At 45.3% G+C, this 25152-nt stretch overlaps 2 protein-coding genes and 1 long non-coding RNA gene across 11 annotated transcripts; 1 reads left to right on the forward strand and 2 right to left on the reverse strand.

The window, feature by feature from the left end:
- Positions 1 to 977: 977 nt before the first annotated feature.
- On the reverse strand, positions 978 to 1337 carry LOC139837998 (uncharacterized). The gene has a single exon (XM_071827347.1). It carries the CDS (start codon positions 1335 to 1337, stop codon positions 978 to 980), a length of 360 nt encoding a protein of 119 aa, XP_071683448.1.
- Positions 1338 to 12027: 10690 nt separating this feature from the next.
- LOC127342471 (ATP-dependent Clp protease proteolytic subunit-related protein 4, chloroplastic) lies at positions 12028 to 15374 on the reverse strand. Its single transcript, XM_051368430.2, has 7 exons — positions 15038 to 15374; positions 14732 to 14935; positions 14222 to 14277; positions 13016 to 13142; positions 12655 to 12732; positions 12325 to 12438; positions 12028 to 12237 (listed from the first exon to the last, which is right to left on the reverse strand). Exons 1-7 carry the CDS (start codon positions 15272 to 15274, stop codon positions 12169 to 12171), a joined length of 885 nt encoding a protein of 294 aa, XP_051224390.1. The 5' UTR covers positions 15275 to 15374; the 3' UTR covers positions 12028 to 12168.
- Positions 15375 to 16152: 778 nt separating this feature from the next.
- Positions 16153 to 21329, forward strand: LOC127342472 (uncharacterized). 9 transcript variants are annotated; one of them, XR_007876665.2, is made up of 10 exons: positions 16153 to 16263; positions 16432 to 16523; positions 16692 to 17318; positions 17399 to 17513; positions 17652 to 17875; positions 18222 to 18335; positions 18507 to 18623; positions 19251 to 19386; positions 19511 to 19588; positions 21016 to 21329. It is a non-coding gene; the product is annotated as an uncharacterized lncRNA (long non-coding RNA). The 9 variants fall into 9 exon arrangements; XR_007876663.2 differs by having other exon boundaries at positions 17652 to 17707; XR_007876670.2 differs by having other exon boundaries at positions 17652 to 17704.
- The last annotated feature ends 3823 nt before the right edge of the window (positions 21330 to 25152 follow it).

Genomic DNA, 25152 nt, shown 5'->3' on the forward strand with positions numbered 1-25152 from the left:
GCAACTTAATACTGGAAGGGGTGCGGATGCTAACCCGAAGGTGGACTTTTTAGGCATAGATGCATGCTGGATAGCGGTCTATGTTCTTTGTCGTAATGCCCTAAGTAAATCTCATATTAGTCATCATGATATGTATGTGCATTGTTATGCCCTCTCTATTTGTCAATTGCCCAACTGTAATTTGTTCACCCAACATGCTATTTATCTTATTGGAGAGACACCACTAGTGAACTGTGGACCCCGGTCCATTCTTTTACATCTGAAATACAATCTACTGCAATCATTGTTCTCTGTTGTTCTTTGCAAACAAACATCATTCTCCATACCATACATTTAATCCTTTGTTTACAGCAAGCCGGTGAGATTGACAACCTCACTGTTAAGTTGGGGCAAAGTATTTTGATTGTGTTGTGCAGGTTCCACGTTGGCGCCGGAATCCCTGGTGTTGCGACGCACTACACTCCTTCACCAACAACCTTCACGTGGCCTTCATCTCCTACTGGTTCGATAACCTTGGTTTCTTACTGAGGGAAAAACTTGCTGCTGTGCGCATCACACCTTTCTCTTGGGGTTCCCAACGGACGTGTGCATCACGCGCCATCAGGCGACAAGTGCTCGGCTGCTCCCGTGATGACGATAGATGCCTTCACGTATCTCCCGCGGCAAACTTTTTCCATCTTCGAGTGTGATGCACTGTTGAAATATACCCGATATGCTTCGCTTGTAGAGCTCACCTCCTATCAGTGTATATGCTTTGGCTCGATAGACGATGCGTCACGCCTCAGCTGGATCGTCGGGTAGTTCTCGCCGCAACAAGTATGCAAGGAAAGGTTGAGTCCAAACTTGCTCAACGAGAAGGACCTGCTGGCTTGGGCTGGTGATGACGTTTTCGTCGGCTGCTTCTGGCGCAGCCCCCGAGTTGGTAATCGACTGTTTGGGGGGTGCAGGAGGTTTGACCTTGACAGATCGCTGATTGATTACTTCGTAGAAAATTCCGTCAGGAATTGCAGAGTATCGGCTTCTTCATTGTTGGCTCTGCCGATGTGCTTTAGCTCACAACCTTCAAACTTTCCTTCCATCAGGCGGTACATCTCGCGATAGGAGACCATGTTGTCGTTGACCGCATCGCACAGATTCATCGACTGCTGCACGATGAGGTTCGAGTCTCCATAGATCTCTAGGCGTGTGGCACCACAAGCTTTTGCCATGCGCATACTGTGCAGCAGGGCCTCGTATTTGGCTTTGTTGTTTGTCGCCAGCGGGAAGTTCATCCGTGACACATATTTCATGTTGTCGCCCTGTGGTGATATGAGGATGACACCAGCGACGGCGTCCATATTCCGCTTCGAGCCAACAATTACATGGTCCAAGAACCCGACATATCTGGAGCGGTCGGTGTTTGCGATTGGATCCAGTCGACGAAGAAGTCAGGGAGCACTTGTGAGTTGATAGCAGTCCGGTTGACGTATGTAATGTCGTGTGGAGCCAACTCGATTGCCCATTGTGATACTCGACCCGTGGCATCTGGGTTGGTGAGTATATTATTCAGAGGTGCTTCAGTGACGATGATAATCGGGTGTTCCGCGAAGTAATGTCGTAGCTTGCATGCCATCATCCACACGGCGTACACCAGCTTCTGATGATGCGGGTACCGCTGCTTGGCTAGTGTTAGCACTTCGCTGAGGTAGTAGACATGGCACTTGGCACCGTGAACTTTTCATGTTTCTTCGCATTCGACGACGAGCATAGTACCGACTACCTGATAGGTTGCGGCTATGTAGAGTAGCATCGGCTCCCTATCATGAGGGGTGACGAGAACCGGACTAAGATACATCGTTGCCTCTAATCGATTAGAGGCAACGATGTATCTTAGTCTGGCAGCTGGCTATTAGCAGTTTGTGGTCGCACTTATGTGAAGAAAATCCATGACTAAGATACATCGTTGCCTCTAATCGAGAAAATATTGCACGTCAGAATCATTTCCGGGTTAGACAAATTTGTATCACATATGGGCTAGTGTGGTTTTTTTAGCGTTCCCACCCTCTAGTTTATTGTTAGGTCCACCACTGCCTAGGAATACATAGCATGTCGGATGGTTCCCATGCAAATATTTCCCAACTCTCACGGAGGAACTCGATAAGCACGCTTTCCTATGTCAGGGCGAGGGTCGACGTGTTTATTGTTTTCTTTGGGTTATAAGGATGCACTTGTAAATTCTTTGCCTCCGTGTTGACGTCAAATTCATCGGGTTTGGGTGTCCGATTGTCTGTTGGAAGCCTGCATGTTAGCACTAGGCGAGATTTACCCAGGTTCGGGGCCCTTGCAGAGGTAATACCCTTATGTCCTGCCTGTCTGATCTTGATTATGAGTGAAATTGGTTCCAATGGGGCAGCTGAAGGACTACGTGGTGGTGTTCTCGCCCAGAGGCAAGGTGGCTAGGGTTTTGGTGTATGCGTGAGAAGTTGAGAGAGGGATCCAGCAGCCCTCTCCTGTCCTTTATATAGGAGGCTAGGTCCCGAGAGTCATGTCCGGATTCGGTTACAATACATATATATTCTATCTAAGAGCATCTCCAGTCGCGTCCCCCAAACCGTTCCCCAAAGCGATTTAGGCGCGCTGGACAAAAAAACCTTCCCAACCGCGTCCCCCAAACCCGTTTTTTGTCCGGCGCTCCGAGCCCGTCCCCATCCCATAGGGGACGCTCCGGGCACGCCGGACACAACGAAAAGCGAGGCGGGGAGTGGCGGGGCCGACGCATCAGCGACACATTAAAGTTTGGACCTAACCGTCGCCTACCTCGCGCGGAAGTTAGTCGCGCGCAGTGACACACGGCCGAAGCATGGCAGCTTTGCCTTAATGACGACGGAGGGGCAGGCGAGACGTCTCGTCGGTGCTGTGCAGCCTCCACGCCTCGCCGGCGTTCGCACGCCACCGCGCGTTCCCGCGCTTTCTTCCCGCCGCTTCTCGCCTCTTTCTGCGCTTTCTTCCCGACGCCGGCGTCTATAAAAAGGCCCTCCCGGCTCAATGGCAGCCACCACAGCCACATGCACCCCTTTCTCCGCCACAAGCACACCCCTCGTCGCTCCACTGCCGTCTCCTCCACCACCACTGCCAATGATGAACCGCCCCGGCGATGGCTAGTTCCCTCCACCGCCGTCTCCTCCACCACCACATCCACCACCGGGTTCGCAGTTCGACATCTCCGCCGCCGTCCTGGAAGAGCGGCGGTGGCGCGGGGCGGAGATCTGGCGTGAAGGGCAGCGGCAGCGGTGGGATGCACTCGAGCAGCGGGCCCGCCAGCAGCGTGAGGCGGCGGAGGCGGTGGCAGAAGCGACGTTCTATGATAGAGACCCCACAGCTAATGAGAATGCGGCGGCAACAATGTGGGAGGAGGAGGAGCTGACGGACACCATTGCGGCGTTCGACGCCTTCACGGCAGAAGAGGCGCGGCGGCGCCGGACGGAGGAGATTGGCCAGCGGTGGGCTGATGAGTGTCGGCGCCAGCGCGAGGAGCGGGAGGCGCAGTACCGTGACCGGCGGGAGGCGATCGAGCACTGGCGGCGGGAGTCGATGGAGCGCTCACAGCAGCTGGCAGCGGAGGAGCGTCAGCAGCGGGAGGCGGCGCTGGCGGCGACGGAGGCGGCCTGTGGGAGGCGGGAGGATGCGCTGGCGGCCGAGGTAGACGCGTTGGCAGCGCGCCTGGAGGCGCGAATGGAGGAGGAGGAGACGAAGGCCGAGGCGGAGGAGGAGCAGACGGAGGCCGAGGCGGAGGAGGAGGAGACGCAGAAGGAGGACGACGACGATGACGAGTTCGAGTGGTCCGACGACGACGGGCCGCACCCGGACGAGACGGCCGATCAGCAACGCGCGCTCATCGAGTCCTTCGAGTCGGAGAAGAAGCTCCAGGACGCCGCCCGTGCCCGCGAAAAGGCACAAATTCACCGCGCCGTCAAGCTCTCCCTTCAGGTGGCACAGCAGGGGAGGGCAGGCGACGACGCGCTGCTGGAGCAACGGCGTCTGGCCACCGCCCTACGCATGAAGAGGCGGCGCGCGCAGAAGGAGCTGTGGCGGAGGGGAGGCGTGATACGTCTCAAACGTATCTATAATTTCTTATGTTCCATGCTACTTTTATGATGATACTCACATGTTTTATACACACTCTATGTCATTATTATGCATTTTTCGGAACTAACCAATTAACAAGATGCCACAGTGTCAGTTCCTGTTTTCTGTTGTTTTTGGTTCCAGAAAGGCTGTTCGGGCAATATTCTCGGAATTCTACGAAACAAAGACCAAATATCTTATTTTTCCCGAAAGGTTCCAGAACACCGAAGGAGAGTCGGAGGCAGGCCAGGGGGCCACCACACCACACCTGGGCGCGGGCCCAAGCCTGGCCGCGCCACCAGGTGGGGAGGGCGCCCTGGTGCCCTTCCGACTCCGCCTCTTCGCCTATTTAACCCCTCGTGACCTAAAAAGTCGATACCGATTGACGAAACTCCAGAAAGACTCCAGGGACGCCGCCGCCATCGCGAAACTCCGTTTCGGGGGACAGAAGTCTCTGTTCCGGCACCCTGCCGGGACGGGGAATTGCCCCGGAGTCATCTCCATCGACACCACCGCCATCTTCATCGCCGTTGCTGTCTCCCATGATGAGGAGGGAGTAGTTCTCCCCCGAGGCTGAGGGCTCTACCGGTAGCTATGTGGTTCATCTCTCTCTCCTATGTACTTCAATACAATGATCTCATGAGCTGCCTTACATGATTGAGATCCATATGATGAGCTTTGTAATCTAGATGTCATATACTATTCAAGTGCTTAATTATGTGAACTTTGGGGTTATTGTGACCTCGGTGTAATGGTGACAGTGTGTGCGCCGTGTGTAACTCCCTTATGAATTGTGGTGTGTTAGTACCTCCTATGAATGCTCACGGTGATGGTGTGGGGTGTTTATTAGTACTTGGGAATACGCCTTTGAGGTGTGCTTTTGCACACTTGCCCAATGAATTTGAGTTCTTTATCCAATAAGAGAGTAGTATGATGAAGTGCTTATATTTATATTCAATTATGATTGCAATGTTGAGAGTGTTCACTAGTGGAAGTATGATCCCTAGGCCCTGTTTCCAAATACCGAATCACCGTTTATTTACTGTTCTACTGCATGTTTACTTGCTGCCATATTTATTTTAGATTGTTATTACCACTCATATTCATCCATATCACTTGCATTTTACTATCTCTCCGCCGAACTAGTGCACCTATACATCTGACAAGTGTATTAGGTGTGTTGGGGACACAAGAGACTTCTTGTATCGTAATTGCAGGGTTGCTTGAGAGGGATATCTTTGACCTCTACCTCCCTGAGTTCGATAAACCTTGGGTGATTCACTTAAGGGAAACTTGCAGCTGTTCTACAAACCTCTGCTCTTGGAGGCCCAACACTGTCTACAGGAATAGAAACGTGTGTAGACATCAAGCTATTTCTAGCGCCGTTGCCGGGGAGGTAAGGTAAAAGGTATTCACATCCTCCGACTACTAAGCTATTTCCTAGCACTGTTGCCGATGTGTGAGTGCTCAAAGCTATTTCCTTTAGATCCTGCAATTATATCTTTTTGTTTCTTGTTTTTATTTTCACTAGTTGGGCTTAATGGAAAACAACAAAAAAATTAGAGATCTTTATGAACTATATATTGAATTAGGACATGATGTGTTTGAAGAGAGAATTAAAAAACCTATGGAACTTTATATGCATGCTAATGGCAATGTTATTAGTATGAATGCTTTGAACACCATTGTTTCTAATGCTATTTTTAAATTCTAAGCTTGGGGAAGCTGGTTTTGATGAGCATGATATTTTTAGTCCCCCAAGCATGGATGAGAAAATTTTCTTTGATGATACTTTGCCTCCCATTTATGATGATTATAATGATAGTGGTATTTTGGTGCCACCTACTATGGAGGATAAAGTTTATTATGATTATACTATGCCTCCTATATTTGATGATTATGGTGATGAGAATAATAATGATAGCTACTTTGTTGAATTTGCTCCCACTACAATTAATAAGAATGACTATGCTTATGTTGGGAGCAGTAATTATTTTATGCATGAGACTCATGATAAGAATGCTTTATGTGATAGTTATATTATTGAGTTTGTTCATGATGCTACTGAAAGTTATTATGAGAGAGGGAAACATGGTTATATGCATCTTAATAATATTAAGTTTCCCCTCTTTATGTTGAGAATCTTGAAGTTGCGTTTGTGTTGCCTTTCTATGCTTGTTGCATTATGCTTACATGACTTGTTTATTTACAAGATTCCTTTTCATAGGAAGTGAGTTAGGCTTAAATTTGTTTTGAATTTGCTTCTTGATGCTCCTTTTGCTTCAACTCTTATTTCTTGCGAGAGCATCATTAAAATTACTGAGCCCATCTTAATGGCTATAAAGAAAGCACTTCTTGGGAGATAACCCATGTTTTTATTTTGCTACTGTTTTGTTGTGTCTTGGAAGTTGTTACTACTGTAGCAACCTCTTCTTATCTTTATTTTATTGCATTTTTGTGCCAAGTAAAGTCTTTGATAGTAAGGTTGATACTAGATTTGGATTACTGCGCAGAAACAGATTTCTTGCTGTCACGAATTTGAGTAGGCCTCTCTGTAGGTAACTCAGAAAAATCTGCCAATTTACGTGAGTGATCCTCAGATATGTACGCAACTTTCATTCAATTTGAGCATTTTCATTTGGTCAAGTTAAGTGCCTCTAAAAAATTCGTCTTTACGGACTGTTCTGTTTTGACAGATTCTGCCTTTTATTTCGCATTGCCTCTTTTGCTATGTTGGATGGATTTCTTTGTTCCATTAACTTTCAGTAGCTTTGGGCAATGTCCAGAAGTGCTAAGAATGATTATGTCACCTCTGAATATGTGAATTTTTGATTATGCACTAACCCTCTAATGAGTTTGTTTTGAGTTTGGTGTGGAGGAAGTTTTCAAGGGTCAAGAGAGGAGGATGATACAATATGATCAAGAAGAGTGAAAAGTCTAAGCTTGGGGATGCCCCTGTGGTTCATCCCTGCATATTTCAAGAAGACTCAAGCATCTAAGCTTGGGGATGCCCAAGGCATCTCCTTCTTCATCGACAACTTATCAGGTCACCTCTAGTGAAACTATATTTTTATTCCGTCACATCTTATGTGCTTTACTTGGAGCATCTGTATGTTTTTTTTTTGTGTTTGAATAAAATCGGATCCTAGCATTCTTTGTGTGGGAGAGAGACACGCTCCGCTGTTGCATATGAACACTGGTGTTCTTAGCTTTACTTTTAATGTTCATGGCGAAGGTTGAAACTGCTTCGTTCATTGCTATTTGGTTGGAAACAGAAAATACTTCATGTGGTAATTGGTATAATGTCTGGAATAATTTGATACTTGGCAATTGTTGTGCTCAAATAGATCATGTTTAAGCTCTTGCATCATGTACTTTGCACCTATTAATGAAGAACTAACATAGAGCTTGTTACAATTTGGTTTGCATGATTGGTCTCTCTAAAGTCTACATATTTTCTGGTGAGGTGTTTGAACAACAAGGAAGACAGTGTAGAGTCTTATAATGCTTGCAATATGTTCTTATGTAAGTTTTGCTGTACCGGTTCATACTTTTGTTTGCTTCAAACAACCTTGCTAGCCTAAAGGCTTGTATTGAGAGGGAATACTTCTCGTGCATCCAAATCCTTGAGCTAAAAACTATGCCATTTGTGTCCACCATACCTACCTACCACATGGTATTTCTCTGCCATTCCAAAGTAAATTGCTTGAGTGCTACCTTCAAAATTTCATTCCTTTGTCTTTGCAATATATAGCTCATGGGAAAAATAGCTTAAAAACTATTGTGGTATTGAATATGTAGCTTATGTATCTTATTTCTTATAAGTTGCTTGTTGAGCGGTAACCATGTTCCTGGGAATGCCATCAACTATTTCACCTTCGTTGAATATCATGTGAGTTGCTATGCATGTTCGTCTTGTCTGAAGTAAGGGTGATTTATCATGATCAAATGGTTTGAGTATGCATATTGTTAGAGAAGAACATTGGGCCGCTAACTAAAGCCATGAACCATCGTGGAAGTTTCAGTTTGGACATCAATCCTCAATCTCTTATGAGAATATTATCTGTTGTTGAATGCTTATGCATTAAAGAGGAGTCCATTATCTGTTGTCTATGTTGTCCCGGTATGGATGTCTAAGTTGAGAATAATCAAAAGCGAGAAATCCAATGTGAACTTTCTCCTTAGACCTTTGTACAGGCGGAATAGAGGTACCCCTTTGTGACACGTGGTTGAAACATATGTAATGCAATGATAATCCATGGAAATCCGAGCTAATTAGGACAAGGTGCGAGCACTATTGGTATTCGATGCATGAGGCTTGCAACTTATAGGATGTTTTATGCATAACACATATGAATTATTACTACCGTTGACAAAATTGTTTCTATGTTTTCAAAATGAAAAGCTCTAGCACAAAAATAGTAATCCATGCTTCCCTCTGCGAAGGGCCTTTATTCTACTTTTATGTTGAGTCAATTTACCTACTTATTTCTATCTTAGAAGCAAACACTTGTGTCAACTGTGTGCATTGATTCTTATATACTTGCTTATTTGCATTCATCATATTACTTTGTGTTGACAATTATCCATGAGATATACATGTTGAAGTTGAAAGGAACTGCTGAAACTTATATCTTCCTTTGTGTTGCTTCAAAACTTTCTACCATGAATTTATTGCTTTATGAGTTAACTCTTATGCAAGTCTTATTGATGCTTGTCTTGAAAGTACTATTCATAAAAAGTCTTTGCTATATGATTCAGTTGTTTAATCATTGTCTTTACCCTTGCTTCGAATCACTTCATTCATCTCATATGCTTTACAATAGTATTGATCAAGATTATGATAGCATGTCACTTCAGAAATTATCCTTGTTATCGTTTACCTACTCGAGGGCGAGTAGGAACTAAGCTTGGGGATGCTTGATACGTCTCAAACGTATCTATAATTTCTTATGTTCCATGCTACTTTTATGATGATACTCACATGTTTTATACACACTTTATGTCATTATTATGCATTTTCCGGAACTAACCTATTAACAAGATGCCACAGTGCCAGTTCCTGTTTTATGTTGTTTTTGGTTCCAGAAAGGCTGTTCGGGCAATATTCTCGGAATTCGACGAAACAAAGACCAAATATCTTATTTTTCCGGGAAGGTTCCAGAACACCGAAGGAGAGTCGGAGGCGGGCCAGGGGGACACCACACCACACCTGGGCACGGGCCCAAGCCTGGCCGCGCCACCAGGTGGGGAGGGCGCCCTGGTGCCCTTCCGACTCTGCCTCTTCGCCTATTTAACCCCTCGTGACCTAAAAAGTCGATACCGATTGACGAAACTCCAGAAAGACTCCAGGGACGCCGCCGCCATCGCGAAACTCCGTTTCGGGGGACAGAAGTCTCTGTTCCGGCACCCTGCCGGGACGGGGAATTGCCCCCGGAGTCATCTCCATCGACACCACCGCCATCTTCATCGCTGTTGCCGTCTCCCATGATGAGGAGGGAGTAGTTCTCCCCCGAGGCTGAGGGCTCTACCGGTAGCTATGTGATTCATCTCTCTCTCCTATGTACTTCAATACAATGATCTCATGAGCTGTCTTACATGACTGAGATCCATATGATGAGCTTTGTAATTTAGATGTCATATGCTATTCAAGTGCTTAATTATGTGAACTTTGGGATTACTGTGACCTCGGTGTAATGGTGACAGTGTGTGCGCCGTGTGTAACTCCCTTATGAATTGTGGTGTGTTAGTACCTCCTATGAATGCTCACGGTGACGGTGTGGGGTGTTTATTAGTACTTGGGAATACGCCTTTGAGGTGTGCTTTTTGCACACTTGCCCAATGCATTTGAGTTCTCTATCCAATAAGAGAGTAGTATGATGAAGTGCTTATATTTATATTCAATTATGATTGCAATGTTGAGAGTGTCCACTAGTGAAAGTATGATCCCTACGCCCTGTTTCCAAATACCGAATCACCGTTTATTTACTGTTCTAGTGCATGTTTACTTGCTGCCATATTTATTTCAGATTGTTATTACCACTTGATACGTCTCCGACGTATCGATAATTTCTTGTGTTCCATGCCACATTATTGATGATATCTACATGTTTTATGCACACTTTATGTCATATTCGTGCATTTTCTGGAACTAACCTATTAACAAGATGCCGAAGAGCGATTCTTTTTTTATATTTGTTTTTGGTTTCAGAAATCCTAGTAAAGAAATATTCTCGGAATTGGACGAAATCAACGCCCAGGGTCCTATTTTGCCACGAAGCTTCCAGAAGACCGAAGAGGAGACGAAGTGGGGCCACGAGGTGGCCAAACCATAGGGCGGCGCGGCCCAGGCCTTGGCCGCGCCGACCTATGGTGTGGGCCCCTCGTGCCGCCTCTTTACCTGCCCTTCCGCCTACAAATAGCCTCCATCGCGAAACCCCCAGTACCGAGAGCCACGATACGGAAAACCTTCCAGAGACGCCGCCGCCGCCAATCCCATCTCGGGGGATTCAGGAGATCGCCTCCGGCACCCTGCCGGAGAGGGGATTCATCTCCCGGAGGACTCTTCACCGCCATGGTCACCTCTGGAGTGATGAGTGAGTAGTTCACCCCTGGACTATGGGTCCATAGCAGTAGCTAGATGGTTGTCTTCTCCCCATTGTGCTTAATTATCGGGTCTTGTGAGCTGCCGAACATGATCAAGATCATCTATCTGTAATTCTATATGTTGCGTTTGTTGGGATCCGATGAATAGAGAATACTATGTTATGTTGATTATCAATTCATGTCTATGTGTTGTTTATGATCTTGCATGCTCTCCGTTACTAGTAGATGCTCTGGCCAAGTAGATGCTTGTAACTCCAAGAGGGAGTATTTATGCTCGATAGTGGGTTCATGTCTCCGTGAATGCAGGGAGTGTGAGAAACCTCTAAGATTATGGATGTGCTGTTGCCACTAGGGATAAAACATTGGTGCTATGTTCGAGGATGTAGTTACTGATTACATTACGCGCAATACTTAATGCAATTGTTTGTTGTTAGCAACTTAATACTGGAGGGGGTTCGGATGATAACCTGAAGGTGGACTTTTTAGGCATAGATGCATGCTGGATAGCGGTCTATGTACTTTGTCGTAATGCCCAATTAAATCTCACAGTACTCATCATAACATGTATGTGCATTGTTATGCCCTCTCTATTTGTCAATTGCCCAACTGTAATTTGTTCACCCAACATGCTGTTTATCTTATGGGAGAGACACCTCTAGTGAACTGTGGACCCCGGTCCAATTCTCTATACTGAAATACAATCTTAATACGTTCTACTGTTTTCTGCAAACAATCATCTTCCACACAATACGGTTAATCCTTTGTTACAGCAAGCCGGTGAGATTGACAACCTCACTGTTTCGTTGGGGCAAAGTACTTGGTTTGTGTTGTGCAGGTTCCACGTTGGCATGTATTAGTTATCGTAGATTTCGTACAAAGTCGCTGATGGGAAGGAGGGAGTATGGAGCATATAATCACAATTCGTTTGTGGTAGAAAAGAAAATGTGTGCGATTTTTACTACTCCCTCCAACACAAAATAAGCGTCGTGGTTTTATTTCAAATTCGTAGACATAGAAGATCTTTAGAGCACTAGAAAAAGAAGTCATAAACAAAATCCTCACATGGCCAACAATATCCTTGAACAGTGGATGGACAGACTTCAATACTTATTTCACTTTAAAGGTATGTTTGAGCGCGTCTTAGAAGAGCTCACCGACTTATCTTTTCCACGTAGAATTTTCATTGGCATAGCATCCAAACCTAATTTCACATTTGCCCTTTGTTAAATTAAGATTCCGTGCGTGAATAAGTTTTAACCCTATCAAAAACACATGTCTACGACAGCTCAACGAACCCGATCGAACTACACTAACCCAGCCACAGAAACACGAGCATTATGAGCCACGAAATCAAACAACGCAATCCCGTACCACAACACCTCAGCCTAACATCTTCTGCATTGCATTTGCCTATCCAAAATCTTACAAAAATATGCCTATTTGTACTGCACCCAAATGTCAAATTAATTCCTTTTTGACTTCCGACACAACACCGGCGTCTGTTTGGCTTTTCACGTTGTACAACACCTGTTGAATTACAATGGCGTTACCACGATGAGTTGATGTTCAAACAGGTTCATTTCTTCTCATAGTGGAATTCAGGAGAGCTCTTACCTTATCAATGATACCGTAATCCACTGCCTCACTGGGGCTGAAGTATTTAGGTCGCCTAATGTCCTGAGCGATCTCTTCCATTGGTTTACCAATGTGTCTCGACAGCAGCTTAACCTGGATGGCACAAAGAAGAGTAAGACAATTGGTAAACCACAATACCAACGAATGGAAGAAAATAGGAGTTGAGGATTGCACAAGTTGACATGAGCCCATAGTAACTAGAACAATACTACTGACCGCTAAAGATGAACATCTTAAATAATGCTGAATTAGTTTAATTCAATCTGAGGTTATAAGATCTTTCTTCTTCCTGTAAGGAGCAGAAAGTACCATTTCTATCTTCACGTTTCTTATTTCCTTTCTTGCTATGTCAACATCTGTCGCCTGACCTTGAAATCGACCGATTGGCTGCACATTGCAGGTCAGAAGAGTAAGACATCTAGCCTCATATATTTATAAACAAGAGTAAAGGATCTTGTACACAGCTAAGTGTGTGCACAAAAGAAGTATTGGTGTGTTTATTTGGTGACGAAGTGATATCCATACCCTGTGTTCATGTATGCATATATATCATAGAGGAAGAATATAATACGACAATTCTGCTATCATCATCTAAATACTGGTGCACAGTACGACCATGTAAGATATAAATGAATATGTTATCTCAATCAACAAAAGGAAAGGAAATAACCTGCTTCATCATTATCGTCGATGATGGAAGTGCAGCACGGTTACCTTTAGCACCAGCAGCCAATAGTAAAGCAGCTTCTCCCCATGCATTGCCAATACAAAGTGTGAAAATTGGGACTTTGACATACCTGCATTTGGTAAAGATATAAGATAGCATTTCAGAAGTATTGCTGGAATTGCTAGGACACATGCATATCTTTAGACATGATTAAGAACTGTGAATGGACTTTGGGATGCGAAAGCAAGGAATTAATTTAACAATTGCCCTTAAAAAACCTTCTAAAAAATAGCCTTTTAGAAACATTTGCCATACAAGATAGTGGTCAAAATGCGTATTGGAGGCTGTTGTGTACCCAAATAGTTATGTACTTGTGACGTAGAGGAGTGTTAGGATGGCTTCTGCATACATAGATCATAACGCTGGCTGACCATGTATGCACGGTCTGTCCGAATAATTACCCTGCACTCACGGAATCAGGCAGACTGGGAGAAGTGTGCCAGCAGAACATGGAAGTGATGAAGAGAAGGATAACGCATGTGGGAAACAATTACAGCGGTCTCTAACACCATGTTTTAACACTCCAACAGAATTTTCATCATGAATAGTAAAGGACATAGGTGAGATCAGCCGACACAGATGCAGTTATGGCTCCTCCACTGGCTGAAGAAAAGGGCACAAGTTGAGGGAAATATGTTATTAATTGTTTGATGAAGGTTTGCGTGCGAAAAATCTGCATGTCTTCGCATCTTATATCATTCACCCATGATACATTATAGAAATAGTCCATCTAAGTAAAGGTTAGAAAGGCAAAAAAGCGAAGTGCTCTAGGCTTCTTATACAATAGCAGCAAACGGATAGTACACCAAACTTTTCGCCAGTAGACTCGTTGTCTTTGTGATTATCAATAATTCTTTTCTTTTGCGAAAAGATTATCAATAATTCTATGTAATATAAAGAGCGGTGATTTCAAATTTTACCTACCAAGATTCAATGAATGAGGTCTGTTAGTACTTAGGTCTTCAGCTTGTCAACAACAGCACATGCACATTTCATATGAAGAAAGAACTCGCTACTAGTATAGAAGTCACAATTGATTATTAGAAAAGCATAAAGCAACTAAAGGGAAAGTAATCTAGAGGAATTAGGAAAAGAGAAAATATCATGCGGAAAAGAGGGGTGTGGGGAGGCACTTAGGCAGGAATTGACCTCATAGCATCATATACTGCAAAAGCTTCCGTCTCATAGCCCAATTTCTCGCCATTCTAAGTAAGGAGATAAATATATCAGGACAATCTATAGATCGAAAATAAAAGTAGAACAAAAAAATTCTGACAGAACATTAGAGAATTAATTGATATAAACAAATGTGCTACAATAGAACAAAGAAAAAGTTGACAAACTGTAGGTCAAAGGTACAAGAAAATTCTCATTTTCTAGCTCATTATAACTTGGAATTCTGACCTCTATATCTGATAACTTTCAACAAAATATGCATAACAGCCTGCTCTCTGAATCATCCAACTGCTAGTAAAAGAAGTTGAACAGAATGTACTATGCTAATTGGGTATTGAAGGCGTACATACTCCACAAGCTACCCTAAACTGAGGGTCATTTCAGAGCCAAGACTACAGTGAGGTTTTGGAGATACGCTCATGCATCCATACTGTTTATGTAGCAACAACCATACATGGCCACAGGTGGAGCAGAAGCACCGACCTTGGTGGTGCCGGTGGAGTTTATGTACATGTAGATGGGCTTCTCCGCGTCCTCGTACTGAAGGTAGAGGAACTCGGCGAGCATGAGCTCGGTGACGGACGGCACGAGGCACATCCCGAGGTAGACGATCCTGTTCTTGTAGAGGAACGACGCCAAGTCCGGCGGCGGCTGCTCAAATGCGGTTCCCCTGAGGAATGGGATAACCTGCCAAGCAAGACAAGGACATTGGTTGAATTTACACGACGGCTGAATGAACTATTCTGCAGAGTAAGCCAGAGTGCATCGATCCAAGTGGAGGAACTGTACCATGGTGACGACGTCTCTTGCGCCGCGGCCGCCGGCGGGGTCCGGGTGGGGCGTCAGGAACCGCTGCTTAGGGGTGGCGACGACGGAGGGGGCGGAGGCCCGCGGGCGGGCGGCGAGGCGGAGGCGGAGGCGGAGGCGGGAGACGGGCGAGGAGGGGATGGCGGTGGGAGGGGAGAAGAGGGCGCGGGCGTCGAGGACGGCGACGCGGGGAGGGGACAGGGCGGCGGCCGCCTCCATGGCGCGGCAGTTTGGGGGGAGCGAGCTGAGCTGAGCTGAGGGGGAGCGGAGTAGGCACGGTCCGAAGAGCGGATAAGCCCCGGCTGTCGGGGCTTTGCTTTGGCTCCGGTCGCGTCGGTCGACTGCTAGTCTGCTATACTGTACCGGGTTTTCTGGCCGTCCGATGTCTCTCAACGTTGTTCGTGAATCGTGAGTGATTGTGCATCTGTGCTAGTCAAAACAACACAGGCGGACTTTGCTCTCTGCTAACCAAAATCTAGTTCGTGCCTGTTTAGATCGAAGTGAAAAAACTTTACAACATGCAAATGTGCATGCGCTCTCTCTAGCGTGACATAGTTCTAGACTAGCAGATCTCCTATGCATCTAACCTATAATAGATGCCCCCCATAGGGGGACTCGCAGCGCATCCACGATAGCCATCTCGCGCGCACCCGTTGGGCGGTTGTCTCATTTCTTAATTCAGCCATTGGACCACGTGTCGTGATTTAGCTGGCTCAGCTGAGGAGAGAGGAGGCCAAGGTGAGATCAGCACAACCCTATCCCCACGCGCCTGGAATCGCCGCCCCAACCCACGCTCCTCCTCTCGCCGATCCTCTCTCCCATCGCCTCCATCGTCTCGCTCGTCCTCCTATCTCCCATCGCCGCGCTCCGCCTCGCCGTCCTCCTCCTCTCCGTTACGCACAGGGCAGCCGGCAAGGATCCCCTCCTCCATTGCTCCCTTTTTCCCTCCTCCATCGCTCCCTTTTTCACCGGCGAGAGAAGCGAGAAAGGGGCGCGAGTTTGTGGGAGAAGTGTCGCTGTCTTCGAGCGCAGGGGAGCACGAGCCGCCGAAGAGAAGAGGAGGAAGAGGAGGAGGTGCCAGGGCGGGGCTCGGCGCGAGGTCAAGTGCGGGCCGGTGACCCGCCGTGGAAACCCTAGCCGCTCGCGTCGATTCACGTGCTGCCACCTCCCCGTCCCTCCTCGAGCTCGTCGCGGTCCGGCTAGCCGAGGTGAGCCGCCGCCAGAGCACGCTCTTGGCCTCCTCTATTGCTCTGCTTGGTGCCCTAGCGCCGCCGTTCCGGTCCATTTTTCCTCTTTCTAGATGGTGAGAGCTCACATCATTTTTATTTAATCACCACAATTGCTCATATCAGATGCTTCTCTTTGTTCTACAATAGGTGCAGCTGCTGTTTGGAACCTTGGTGAGTTGGGGAAGATAGCTGGCCGACTCTTTGTTGTACAATAGGTGCAGCTGCTGTTTGGAACCTTGGTGAGTTGAGGAAGATAGCTGGCGACTGGTCCTGGGTGGTTCATGCTTGATTTTAGTTTCTTGCATGATTGTGTTTGCTGTGTAGACTATTTTTCTCTATTTCTGTGTACTTGGCATGAATAAATTTTAATTTTCTCACCCGCCTGCTCATATATGTATGGTGTACAGGTTGTGCTTGCATCTAAAGGGCGGAGACAATGGATGGAACAAAAGATGGATCGTCGCAAAGAGGCATGAGCCTGGCGGCTAATGAAGGAGAGAGGAGGTGGCATATGGAGGATGAGAAGGCGGAGGAGGTGGTATATGGAGGGTGAGCAGGCGGACGAGGTGGCACTCCCACAACCTGCAGCTGGCTTGTCGCGCGAGAATCAGAATGCAACATACTTGTGTTTGTGCCTTTCTAATCGCCTATCTATGTTTTTGAACATAATTCCAGTTGTTAACGAATCAACATACTGTTAATTGCAAAGTTAGTACCATTGTTGTTCCCTTTAAGATTATCACGAACAGAATTTTTTTCTTTCACTGTTCAACATTTGTTATAGAAAAGTTACTCCACTTCGTATGCTCTCTATATGTTCAAGTTGGTCTATTGTTGTATTTGTTCAATTCCTCTAAGCATATGTTATTCAGTGTATTTATATTTTGAACGTTTCGCGGGTATTTAACGTCAACCCCTGCTTGTCAGCCCGGAGAGAGGGATATTTTACTCCGTCCTTTATTTACACCCTGTTGATTATCATCGAGTTCACTCTCCTGTTGATTGGATTATTTTAAAACGTCAACATTTCTCAGGTTTGCAGTTATTCTGTTTTGTAGTGTAACCTGTGAAACACTGTCGGAACTCCATTATTACAACTATATTGTGTTTTTAGGTAACCTTTTCTGAACAAGTGTACGTGTTGTGCGGACCATAAGAAACTTGTGTTGAGAATGAAAGGGTAAATTGCAATCCTAGCAGTTGGCGCTACTAATGTTAGTTCTGTCAGGGTATGTATTCTGCCCAATTATGAGTTATTATTCTCTTATTGCTGGAATATAACTTTCAGCATGAGAAATTATTATTTTGTTGCTTATTTCTCTGTATATGTTGAGATGTGACCTTGAATGCTTGTGTCTGGGTGGCAGGGGATTTCTAAACCAGTGGCAACAACGGCCAATGATCTGAATTGCAGATAATTGTTGTACTGCATGATATCTCTAGCTCCTTTTTCATATCGTTTTATTCTATTGATATTTCAAAGGTTTCCCAATTAATAAGTTGACAGATGAAAATGATATTTATGTGAGTTGTCACTGAATTATTTTTAGGGTACTAACTTTAGTTTCTTTGTACTGATGTTCTGTACCAGGTAGAGTACAATCCCATTTGATTTTCTCAATTTGGCATAATGATTGGTTTTTACACATAGGAAATACATTCTGGAAATTTTGCTTGATGATTCTTCTGCCATGATTTCTGTGGATCGCTATAACATTACTATTCATTTTTCATGTGGTGTGTTGGCTAGACTTAGTTTATTGTGTATAAAAATAGATCAACCATTCAAATACCTTTTATGTGTTATAAGAGAAAGAAACAACATTTGATTGGTATTAGTTTCTGTGAGCATTGATTTATTATTTATAACGAGCAAACAATACTCTTTGCTATATAGCATTTCTGCCTACCATCTAAAACTGAGCACCTCTTTGTAGGGAATGATTTTTGTGGCGTCCATTCGCTGGCACACGACGTCTCCCAGTGCCGCATTATCGCTGATTCAATCCTAGCTGCCGCATCACCATTCTTGATGTCGCCACCGCGACAAGGTTCATTTCTCTCCCACTCACGGTCTACGGCAGTGCCTCGCGAGATAAAAGACTTGTACAAAGATCTTCAGTTCCTAAAATTAGTTTTGCAGTTTATTGTTGTCTTTTATGAGTACCAGACACATGCCTCTTCTTCAGCTGGTTGTAGCCTGCCGTGCATATGTTTTGCAGGTTGTGGTCATGTCCTCAGGTAAATATTCACCGGAGAAAAACTACAGGCATATATCGTAGTTCCTATGTTCAGCTGGTTGTAACCTGCCGTGCATATGTTTTGATGAAATTATGAAGGTATTAATTATTGTATTCGATGTTTATTTCTGATTGCTTTCTCATTGCATTATTCTTCACAGTTACAGATTGTTGTGTACTTTGATTTTTCTTCACCATGACTTCTTAACATGTCAGTAATCATTTCATCATTTTATTAGCTCCTTTCTGTCTTTCCACATTCTATAATAAAGTATGCCGGTTTCAAATAAAGTTCTTGCTCATCTTAAGGAAAAAAAGTACCATGTAAGTGATAGATATATTTCACCATATTTGGCTCTCTATTCACCTATGCAGTAACATATTGGTTGAAACTGGCAGTATTCACTACCTTATCTATCCATAAATTAGCTAGAGCCAAATATTTTGTCCGACAGAAACATATTTTATTTGTTTTTTCCATCTTAAGAATAGTGATATTCGTAATTTTACTGTAGTAAAATATTAATGCGATGTGTTTCCCGAAAGGAAACTTAGTAATCAGTCACAAATTATACATATACATACCTGTGAATCATGCAGATTGCACACCTTCAGGACTTGGCCTTTTCTTTTGCAGAACACTTCATGGATGCACGTATTAATAATATTTATCAACAGTAGGTTATTTCAGCACGAGAGTAGTTGATACTGTTGTTTCCGACTCAGGATTTGCAGCTTCCGTCATCAGCGAGAGAGAATAGCTGGGAATGTCGGTGTTCTGTGCTGTTGAGTTATGGGTGAGTCACCTAATTGTGGATGACAAATAAAGTGTCAGGAAAATTTGTCTGCCACACAATAGAAGGTGAGCCCTACATGATCGATTGAGTGTTAAGTTTTCCATTAAGTATAAATTATTAGACATCTTAGTTTCCTTTGCAGCAGTAACTCATGAATATTATTTTACCCCGAAACACTAATTACAATAGGGGATTAGGCGGTGATGGTGTCTTCGTCTCAGGAAACGCTGGACCTACTTTGTGATCAAGGAGAACAAATATAAACAGGTATTTGCGACTTCACTAACCTATATAATGGTCTTTATTTCACATAATGGTGTTTTGCTTCTGTAAGCAAAAATAGGGGCAAAGGGTAGTCATGTATTTTGATACAACCATGGAACAATAGAAGCTTAGTTCTCCCTTCGCACTTTAGTTTAAAGCATTTAGCCGGGCAACCAGGAGACAAACTATTACTTCAAGTCCAAAAGTTGTGCATGTGTACTACATAAAACATATGAACTGTTGGTTTCTTAAACTAAACTGTTGGTTCTTAAACTAAACTGTTGGTTTCTTCGGGAACTTAGAATTGTCGTCATTTGGGACTGGATAACAGCATGTTGTCGTTTTGTTTATTATCTTCCTTTACTCCATAATTTCAGAAAGTAGAAAAGCCACATGTACCATATAGGTTTCTTTGTTTAGGGATTGATTTCATTTGATTGAGAAAAGGATTGATTTCATTTAATTGAGATAACACATTTTAACGTGTGGCAAGCTAGCATTGCTTTGTCTATGTGGTTTGTTCCAGTGATATAATGAATCACCTATTTTACATCTGGTCGATTGTTTTCATGCTATCAACTATTTGGGTGGCCAACAATATTACGATGGATCTTTATCAAGTTTGTCAACATTGCATGGCCTGTTTTCAGTATGAGGAATGTTGTTACCACAGACATATATGTGATTCCTGACAAGTATTATATGCCCATAGCTTACTCAATTCCAAAGCATGTACCCTCAACTTAAATTTTCGTAATGATATCATATATTGATTTTGCTACCAACCATTGTTGCTTTTACTATTGACCTGGTTTATTCCGTTGTTTGTTTGACAGATTGCTGCCCATTTTACTAACTTCATGTTGCTTAGAGTAAAAGTTCATAGTGTGAACTCCTAGGATAGTGATGAGTGCTATGTCGACGATGTGGACTTTTACACTACAACGTTGGCAGTACCCAATCCGTATGTGATGTGCTATGACTATAAACAAAAGCCAAGGCCAGACGCTTGACACAATTGGTGTTTACTTGCCAGAACACTTCTTTTCTCATGGACAGTTTTATGTGGCCATCTCAAGGGTCACTTCGAGGAGTGGATTAAAGATTATTACACTAGATGAGAATGGTAGCCCCTTTACACATACTAGAAATATCCTGTATTGTCAAGTGCTGAACAACATTTAAGATGATTTCCTATCCATGCCCTTTCTCCTTTATGTTTGACATGTATTATGTTTCTATAAACCATAGTATAATTGGTCGCATGTATGCTAAGTAGTGATGTCTGGCCTTTCATCGTGTCTAAGCTATGTTTCCTCTTATACTTCCATATTAGCTTCTAAGAAACAATCTCCCTATTTTTTGAATTTATCTTCCATCTATCTGGCTATTTTCAGTTATAATCAATCTGTGTAATGACTAACCTGCAGGTTCTGCTGGAGTAAGTGGAGGAGAAGGAACGCCTGCCGCTGGTGAGGACTCAGGGTATTGCCATCAACAAGATGGAGGATCAGACTACCGCCAACTAACTAGATCATCTTGATTCTCTGTTAGCATAGCTTTGCATCTAATAGCTCACACCAATCTATGGTTTCCTTGTGCTTAGATGTTTTATTAGACAGATGTATAATGCATTTCTCAAAGTACTGAACGAACTGGATTGACCTTCACAATCAAGGCACATTCTAACAAATCAGTAGAAAAAAACATACCAGCTATCTAGAGATCTATTGAATTTGCTCCATATTTCTCTCCATCTAGCGTCGGCATCTGCTGCTGGCCACTTCCGCTCTGCCCAATAATTGGACTCATCCGAGAAATCGAACTCACAGGTTGCTTCTTGCAAGCATATCGCTCCATGTTCTGTAATGATCCACCTCCGCTGCCACATCCCAATTCCCACTGCATCTACTTCCGCCCTGATGCCGGACAACTGCTCTGGTAAATTTTTGGTCCGCCGCACCATCCGCTAAAGCTTCCCTACCCTGGCGCCCGTACCACAACGACACCCGGCTCCATTTCTGCCAGCTCTACCATACCATCCCCACACCAAATGAGGAGAAGAGCCTCACGCCAGTACAGTGAAGTAGAGCAGATACAAAATCACGACCGAAAAAGGCCAGTACCAGGCGACCTAGAAGAGTCAATGAATGCCTAAACAAGAAAACGGCCTAAACTCTCATTCCAGGATAGTATGTAGACTGCAGAGGAAAAATAACTAGGCGATGCGTGCCAACAGCTGCGGGATGAGCTTGCTGGTCTCAAACCTGGATGAAGGATTCAAGTGCTTTTTGGCAGCGGCTGGAGTGAACCTAAATTTATCCTATTTGATGGACGTTTGGTTCATAAACTGAGCATTATCTTCACTTTGTTGACAAGGTACAAATATGTACACCATGCTAGGTCCGAGAACATATTTTAGAGCTATCTAGGCTTCATACTTTTGTTCGATGAAACGACACATTCCGGTTATATATGAGTGTTTATTGTTCCGTTGTAGTTTCGTGTGCTTTATCCTAATTTCGTCCTAATGTTATCGTTTTATAAAACGTAAGATATGTATTATCATATTGGCGATTAGATTATTTCGCAAAAAAAAAAAAAAAATTGGCGATTAGATTTTATCGTTGTTATACAAAATAAATATTGGCACGGACTTTACGGGATCGTGCGCCAAGGCGCACATCTAAATCTAGTGTATTTTCAACCAGTCTAGCTATCTTCTTTGTCTTCCCAGACGATGACCGTCTCCACTTTATTAAACACTAGGAAAAGTGCCCGTGCGTTGCACCGGGGGTAAAAAAAAATGTCGCAACAAGCTGGCAACATAAGTTCTCGTTGATACCGCCTCGACGTGTCACAAAAACCAGCAAAGTTCAACCAAGCTATTGTGCCATGAGCGATGACATTGCCTCTGAGGTCATTGGTACACGTGCATCTTAGATCCATGTCTCGTCATCACTGTTTCACTATCTTTGCCTGCCTCCCTCCCTCGTGGATGCAGACGCACAACATCCGTCGGATCGCTCCAACACCAGCAAATTTGATGCCTTTATTGATAATTTTAAACAAATTAATCAGAACATGAGATGCAACTTCTGAAAAATCGGTTTGCTGATTTTACTTATTTTTTCTATCTAAGAGCATCTCCAGTCGCGTCCCCAAACCGTCCCCCAAAGGGATTTGGGGCGCGCCGGACAGAAAAAGCGTTCCAGCCGCGTCCCCCAAAGCCCTTTTTTGTCCGGCGCGCCCCCATTCGGTGTCCGGCGCCCCGAGTCCGTCCCCGTCCCACAGGGGACGCTCCGGGGACGCCGGACACAACGAAATGAGAGGCGAGGAGGCGCGGGGCCGACGCGTCAGCGGCACAATAAATTTTTAACCTAACCGTCGCCTACCTCGCGACGAAAGTTATTGGCGGTGCGGTTCCCGCAGCGACGCAGCGACGGTGCAGTTCCCGCAGCGACGCAGCGACGGTGCAGTTCCCGCAGCGACGCAGCGACGGTGCAGTTCCCGCAGAGACGCAGCGACGCGTCCTGTCGCGCCTAGCTCTGCGTGCCGGCGTTAATGAGCGCCACCGCTCCTCCGCCTCCCTCCGGCCTATAAAAAGGGGCGCCTCTCATCGTCCCTCTCACACACAAACCCTAGCGCCTCTCTCCCAAACCCTAGCCGCCACCATCTCTCAACAAGACTCGACGCTATGTCTGGTAGAGGCGGAGGCCGACCTCGCGGCCGCGGCCGTGGTCGTGGTCGTGGTCGTGGCCGCGGCATAGCTGAACGCTCGCCGTCGCCTTCCACGCCGCCGGCTTCATCATCGTCGGAGATGGACGTGGAGCCGGACGTCCTGTTCGAGTTCGTCCACGTCCTCAAGGGCGACCCGCGCGGCATCCAGAGGCTGCCGGACTCCTTCGCCGAGTACGTCGGCGGCGTACGCCCGCGCACGATGCATCTGCGGGAGCATTCGTGCGGCTACTGCCGGTGGATCGTCAAGGCGATCTACGACGCGCGCGGCAAGATGTACCTCAACATCGGCTGGGAGAAGTTCGCGCGCCACCACAGCCTCCAAGCCGGCTTCATCCTCGTGTTCTCCTACTTCGGCAACAGGGACATGAAAGTCAAGGTCTTCGACGAGAGGCGCTGCCTCCGGGACTACCACGTCGACAGGGACTCCCACGACGACAGCACCGACGAGGAGGACGACTGAATGAGTGTTGTTTCTTCGCAGCGAATACGTGCACGGAGGTTTCTGCCTGTTCGCTTCATCGGTAGAACCAACAAGGGCACCATCCTCCCGCTGGATTTTCCAGTTTAGGTGACTGGGTGTGGCCTCGAGTGTTCTTTCTTAGCAGCGAACACAGGAAACCTTCGATGCACGGCCTAGTTAGGTTTAGTTTCTTTGCAAAATTTTATATTTGTGTCCACGACGGTTCAAACTATGTATTAGTTTGTGGAAAACCACGTTCCCAATTATGTTTTCGTGTAAACCACGTTCCAAATTATGTATTAGTTTGTGGAAATTGAAATAAAAAGCCAAAAAAAAGTAATTTAAATGTTTGGGGGAGGCGTTTGGGGGACGCGGCTGGGGAGCGACGTCCCCCAAACGCGGCACGAACAAAACACGTCCCCCAAACGCTCAATCCGGCGCGGTTTGGGGGACGCTTTGGGGGACGCGACTGGAGATGCTCTAATTTGTTTTCTTACCATTGTATTTTTATTGACAAATGTCTACCGAACAAATAGATTTGTACATATATAGATAGGTCTTTTATCCTCCTACAAATTCTGTCTTCGTCCTACGACGATCTTGGCCTGTGACGCTCGAGCAAAATAACACTGTACAATATATATCTTTTAAACACCATATTACAAATCTGGGTAAGTGTATTATGAAACAACTTTAAATAGAAAAGAAAGCAAGAAGTGAACTACGTATATAAGTACTATACTAAACGTGAACAAACTTGATTTTTGTTAGAATTTTGAGGGGATTAGGAATTAACATGGTGGAGACACGTATACAATTTGTAAAGTTTGATTACCTCTGGCTTTCCCTGTGTGCAAGTTCTGGTGCTTAGTAGGATTTTAGGAGAAGCTAAAAGCTCATCCCAACTGTCTTCCTTTTCTTTGGTATTGCTTCGTTCGTGGAGGCTTTTGGTGCCTCCGATGTGTGGCTGTAGCTGTAGCGCTGGTCCAGTGGTCAAAGCGGTGCGCGCAGAGGAAAAATCCAGAGCTTCATCCTACTGCATCGGCCCGTCAGGTTCGAGACCAACCAGCCATTTTTCCCACCTCTCCCATCTCTTCTCTTTCATTGCCGGCCACATCCCTTTCCGGTATGGAGCTCTCCAGTCCCTCCCAAGCCACCGTGGCGCTTACCGAGGCATCCATCGGCGCGACAAGAACTCCTCTTTTTCTAGAGATCGCTGGTGGCGCCGAGGAGGAGGTCGGCGACTCAGCGCCCTCTTCTTCCAATGGAGGATGGCAGCGCGGAGGAGGACCTCGGCGCGTCCTCCTCTCCCTCCCGAGGCGGTACGAATATGGGAGGAGTTAACGCCGGGCGGTCTACCACCCCG

This window comes from Lolium perenne, chromosome 3 (assembly GCF_019359855.2).
Source record: "Lolium perenne isolate Kyuss_39 chromosome 3, Kyuss_2.0, whole genome shotgun sequence".
Lineage (NCBI taxonomy): Eukaryota > Viridiplantae > Streptophyta > Magnoliopsida > Poales > Poaceae > Lolium > Lolium perenne.

Bases quoted from the DNA above. Each gene is read 5' to 3' on its own strand.
- LOC139837998 (XM_071827347.1), bottom strand. From the start codon at position 1,337: ATGGACGCCGTCGCTGGTGTCATCCTCATATCACCACAGGGCGACAAC.
- LOC127342471 (XM_051368430.2), bottom strand. From the start codon at position 15,274: ATGGAGGCGGCCGCCGCCCTGTCCCCTCCCCGCGTCGCCGTCCTCGAC. The intron at 14,936-15,037 runs GTACAGTTCCTC...CTTGCTTGGCAG, and splicing joins CAAGAGACGTCGTCACCATG to GTTATCCCATTCCTCAGGGG. The intron at 12,238-12,324 runs GTAAGAGCTCTC...GTAATTCAACAG, and splicing joins ATTACGGTATCATTGATAAG to GTGTTGTACAACGTGAAAAG.